The following is a 5,369-nucleotide window of genomic DNA, read 5'->3' on the forward strand; positions in this document are numbered from 1 at the left end:
CCAAGACACACAGTCTGCTTACAACACTTTAAACTGTGAATCATTATTTGCTCTGAAAGAAAGCAGCAAAGACAAGTAAATGAAACAAATACGATTTATGTGATAATTCTGGCTGAATTTGATTGTGTAGAATATTAACTTTGCACATTCAGTGATATTTAATGAACTGTAGACACACAATAGTCTGAAACAGAGACATTTCCCCATGCATGGCCTCTAGTGACAAAAAAATGTGTATTAGATTGATTTCAAACTCACTACACTGTCATGTATCGCCCTCTGCTGGAGGACTGCTGCAATTGGACAACAAAATAAAATAAAATGGTTCAAATTAAAATGAAATTGGTTAAAACCTAAATAAATTACAATAGAGGCATTTAAAAATCTAATTAAACTTTAAAAATAAACATTTAAATTATATTCAATGCCATTTTTAAATGTTCACAAGAACTTTTGACTCATTGAAAAGCTAAAAACAACGTAGTTTATTGTTGAAAATAAAAAACTCTGCACAAAGCAAACATTTATTTAGACAATATAACCTGACTGGTCTAAATAAAAACATCCAGTCTCCACCTTTGATTATGGCCTCACATAGGTGTGGATGATTAATAACTCCTACTGGCTATTTAATTCACACAACTTTAGTCTCCGATGCCTCCACTTTTCAGATAAGCAGTAGAAACGGCTGCGGATGAACTACGTTTGATAGAAAACACAGGAACCAGAAGGGAGTCGTGTCTGCTTGGTCTCTGCATGAAGACAAGAAAAAAATAGAGAAATGTCCACAACTGACTGTTAAACAGCCCTAACTCTGGAGATCAGGGTAAAATTAGTTTAAATGACACTAAACGTAGGAGCAGGATGTTCATCTTCATCTCCCTCTGCAACACGACCACCGTCAGCTGCTCCACCCGAGAACAGATGTTAAATGTTTTATGCAAATGTTAAAAATGCCTCCAGCTCCTCTGCCCTGCCTCTTAGGAAGATCTGGTTCTTCTCTGCTCCACCTACAAACCCATCGTTCAGCAGCAGCCAGTCATCAGACGCTGAGGATGGAAATGTCTTCTGTAGGCTGCAGACACGTCAACGTCATCACGGAGACGTAACACCATCTTCCCCAGAACATGGAGGTGTCTTCCCACCAAGCCTTCAGGAACAGAGATCCTTCCCTGTCTGCACCAAGATGCTTCACATCTTCTACGGGTCTGCGGAGTTCAGCCTGCTTCACAGCTTCGGTTGGAGCAGCAGAACCAAGACTCACACTGATCCAGAAGTTCTGCTTCTGTGCTGGGGACTGACCTGGAGCTGGTGGTAGGGAAAACTACAGAACCTGCTGGACACGATGGACAAATCTTTGCTCCTTCTACACGTGTTCACCTCTACTGACCCATGAACTGTGCAGGAATCCCAGCTGTTAGGGATTAAAGCATTTCTCACTCATTCATGCTGCCTCCTGTTTTCTCCAGTTTAAATCGCCAGTCGGCTTTATTACCACACTTATTAGGTATGACGTGGGGAACATCTCAACATATGCATCTAGAAATCTGAAGAGCAAGGACACAAGGCCACGAAAAACCACAACATTTCATTTCTCTGGTCCTCCAGTTTATTGTGAAAATGTACAGAGCGATTAACGGTAGGACTTCTGGTAGCGGGCACGAGCTCCAGGTCCACCGAACTTCTTGGACTCGCAGCGGCGTGGATCAGCCACCAGCAGGGTCCTGTCGTACTGAATCAGGATGTCTTTGATCTCCTTCTTGGAGGCCTCATCCACATCTGCAACGCAACAACACTTCACTTATTTATACAGTAAACATCTTCATAATCGGTCTTCTATCACTGGCACGTCATGAGCGCCGTTAGCAGGCCGACGGTCACTTCAGAGCTTTGAGATTAATGTTTCCCACAGCACAGATTTACAGTCACACGCCAAACCTTTATTGTAAGCAATATGTTGTAGTTTCAGATGTAAATGACGCAAAATATCTTATGCTTCTAGTACATGAATCCCACTTTCTATAAATAACAAGGTTCCTTAATACAGGCACATTTCCTCAACACCAAATATCTTTGTCACTGAAATAAACATCTTTTGTCAACATGAGTTTACAGGACTTTAACTACAGACATTTAAGAAGTGTTTGTTAAATGAAAAATATTTTAACACTCACACTTCTGGTAGTATGCAACCAGGGCTTTGGAGATGGCCTGACGGATGGCTAGAGGACAGAAACAACAATTAGATGACCAGAACAGCTTAAAAGAAACTAACATGATCATCCAACAGCACAGAACCAAAAAGACAAGGAAAAGTATGTTTAGCCTACCATAGATCTGGGCGACATGTCCACCACCCTTAACTCTGACTCTGATGTCGACTCCAGCAAAACGCTCCTTCCCCAACAGCAGCACCGGCTCCAACAGCTGGAAGAGACACAAGCTTGTTGAAGATTTCCCTCTAAATGAACACGAAACGCGTGCTCAGTTCAACAAAAACGCCACTAATGATGGATTTTTCTACAGCTGCTGAAAGATAGATTGATTAGATCAAGTCAACACATAATGGAGTCATAAGATTTGGGCCTATCATGTTTCTTACAGTCATGCAAATTGCATACAATTATTCTCCGTTATAGTTGGGATGATTTACCTGCATAAACCCAGCTGAATGAAATAAACAGATATGACCATCACTATTACCACCACCTTCCTGCCAAAAGTTCTTGAAGCTTCAGCTCAAATTAAATGAAATTATAATTTAGTTGTAAAGCTAAAGATCACAGCATCATGCATGCTTTTAGCCATGTGACAAGGAAAACTAATAACTGGAGACATAAAGAAACTAGTACCACAAACTTAAGAGCAACAGCATTTTATTTAATTAAGAAATCGTCATCATTTTGTTCTTACTCTCAAATGTAAGTCGCTTTGGGTAAAAGTCTCTGCTAAATGACTGTAGAATAGAATTTAAAATGTGTTTATGATTTTAAACTTCCAGATGGAGTTCCATCACTTCCCACTTTACCAAAGTCACCAGATACCCTAACCCAGCCCCTCTCCAGCCTGGCTGCCATGGTAACAGCTACATTTTTACATTAAGCTTCATCAGGAGAGCTCACCTTGTACTGGAGAGTGGCAGGCTCCACCATCTCCAAGGGTCTGCCGTTCACCTTGATCAGGCCATTACCCCTCTTGCAGTGGGCTACTGCTGTGGCGGTTTTCTGAGGAAAAATATTAGAGACACCAAATCAATGACACCATTTGCTTTAACTTAGTTACAAAAACATTTAAGCTACCAAGCTTCATATCAAGATATGCTTCGTAAGTCTGTGTGACAATGCTGTACTTCAGCCACGAGATAGATTTATATATTATATATATTATATTTTTATATGTTATGCTATGTGCATATTTTTAAAGGTTAACATGAACCTAGCCATTCTTAGTAACATATCTGAACCCAGAAATCTGCTAGGCACCGGGCTAAGCTAACACAGAGCTAAACTGACCGGCGGCGAACCGAGGGATAGACTGACATGACCCGGATACCACATGGCGCAGATAGCGAGCTATGCGAAAGTCTTAAGTTATATTTATAAACAAACATTATAAGTTTAATATCTTATACTTAAATTGCGTCAATCACCACACCATGTTTGCTACTTTAGCTGAAGAATGCTAGCATTTCAGGGTAGCTACAGAACCACACGTGGAATAAATTCAACATATTTACTTACTTTACGTCCAAATACCTGGACAGATTGCAGAGGACCTTTAGGTGGCATATTTCTGAAGCACACAGAATAAAACTCGTTTTAAAAAACACAGTTAATTTAACATATATTAATTATTTAGCCGGATCTGTTCATTTACACATACCGTCTTCAGCTAGGGTGCCGTACGAAGAGGCCGATTGGGGTTTCACATGCCGAGGATCAGGGGCTACTGCACGACACTTTTCAGTAGCTTTGCGATAGCTTTTGCGACAGTTCCTGTCATTCTACCTCCATTTTCTATTTGGATTGGCTGTCGCTGTAATATAATACATCGCTGCTTAGAAATTCGGAAATCTATTACTAATTCTCTCCGTTTCTCTCTCTCTCTCTCTCTCTCTCTCTCTCTCTCTCTCTCTTTCTTCTTTACACTTTTGGTTTATGCGGCAGTAAAAACCACTATCCAGAAGGGACTTGATATATTTATATATATTATCTGACAATTATCTAAGCCTGATCCAATTATAAAGCAACGTTTGGGACCCAGTATCAGATTCATGTTTATTAAGCTTCCTGGATATCAGTGACTTAAGGAACTTTTTTCTTCTAACTACAGATCAATACAAACTGCGTGTCTCCTATGTAATACATAATAAATTACATAATACTTCAAACATATCAGTGTTAACAAAAGAACCGACACGGGGGCTCAACGGGTACATAGTTAAATTTTATAGTTTTTTAAAGAGCCTGAAATAACTAAGAAACGTAGCCTAGAGAAAATATCAATTTTAAATCTTTTAAAATGGAATTATAAAACCTCAATATTTTAATTAATTTAGATCCAAGACTTCCTTACATTCCTAAATCATCAACAGCTGTACTTTTCTAATAAACAGACCCAGTAAAACTGTTTGTTTTACCTTTCAGCATTGATGGAGCTTCACAGATGTGGAAGCTGCCCACGCCATAGACACTAATGCAGCCCCATCCCATCAGAGATGCAGCTTTTCACCTGTCCACTGATAACAAGCTGGATGCTCCCTCTCCTCTTTAGTCTGCAGGACACGCCGTCCATGTTTCCACAAACTAGTTCACATCTTCATCCAGGTTTCCACTTTGCCTCAGACCATTTTAAATGAGCTTTGGTCCAGAGAAGATGGAAGAAGCTGCTTCTGGATCCTGTTCACATCTGGCTTCTTCTCTGCATGATGGAGCTTTAACCTGCATTAGTGGGTTTCAGGGTGAACTGTGTTCACAGACGGTGGTTTCTGGAAGTCTTCCTGAGTCCATGTAGTGGTTTCCAGTAGAGGATCATGTCTGTTGTTAATGCAGGAAATAGGAAGATTTTTTCTCTGAGATTATTTGGTTTGTCTAAATGTTTTATTTTATTAATTTTTAATTAATTTTCTTTCAGTAGATGATCTGTTTCAGCTTTACCTGTGTGCATGTACAGCCTCAGTACTTCTGAAGATCATCATTATTTCATATCTAAACATCCCAATTTGTAAACTAACCAGAAACTACAACTGTCCAACAACGGTGACGTGTAAAGTCTGATGTTTTCCTGAGATGTGTAACGGAGCTGAGGTTCATGCTTTCAAAGAAACAGACTATGAAGAACTGCTTATAATTCACAATGGCAGTTTTCTG

At 39.8% G+C, this 5,369-nt stretch overlaps 1 protein-coding gene across 2 annotated transcripts; it reads right to left on the minus strand.

Moving 5' to 3' along the window:
• Positions 1-1,591: 1,591 nt before the first annotated feature.
• Positions 1,592-3,954, minus strand: rps16 (ribosomal protein S16). 2 transcript variants are annotated; one of them, XM_041978022.1, is made up of 6 exons: positions 3,883-3,954; positions 3,741-3,792; positions 3,123-3,224; positions 2,331-2,427; positions 2,175-2,222; positions 1,592-1,779 (listed from the first exon to the last, which is right to left on the minus strand). In XM_041978022.1, the coding sequence occupies exons 2-6, from the start codon at positions 3,786-3,788 to the stop codon at positions 1,634-1,636; spliced, it is 441 nt and encodes a 146-aa protein (XP_041833956.1). In that variant the 5' UTR covers positions 3,789-3,792; positions 3,883-3,954; the 3' UTR covers positions 1,592-1,633. The 2 variants fall into 2 exon arrangements, with proteins under 2 accessions (XP_041833956.1, XP_041833957.1); XM_041978023.1 differs by having other exon boundaries at positions 3,737-3,792; positions 3,883-3,901.
• Between the last annotated feature and the right edge of the window lie 1,415 nt (positions 3,955-5,369).

Source organism: Melanotaenia boesemani, chromosome 23 (assembly GCF_017639745.1).
Source record: "Melanotaenia boesemani isolate fMelBoe1 chromosome 23, fMelBoe1.pri, whole genome shotgun sequence".
NCBI classification, from domain to species: Eukaryota; Metazoa; Chordata; class Actinopteri; order Atheriniformes; family Melanotaeniidae; genus Melanotaenia; species Melanotaenia boesemani.

Bases quoted from the DNA above. Each gene is read 5' to 3' on its own strand.
- rps16 (XM_041978022.1), bottom strand. From the start codon at position 3,788: ATGCCACCTAAAGGTCCTCTGCAATCTGTCCAGGTATTTGGACGTAAA. The intron at 3,225-3,740 runs GTAAGTAAATAT...ATTTTTCCTCAG, and splicing joins TCCAGGTATTTGGACGTAAA to AAAACCGCCACAGCAGTAGC. The intron at 2,223-2,330 runs GTAGGCTAAACA...TCTGTCCTCTAG, and splicing joins ACATGTCGCCCAGATCTATG to CCATCCGTCAGGCCATCTCC.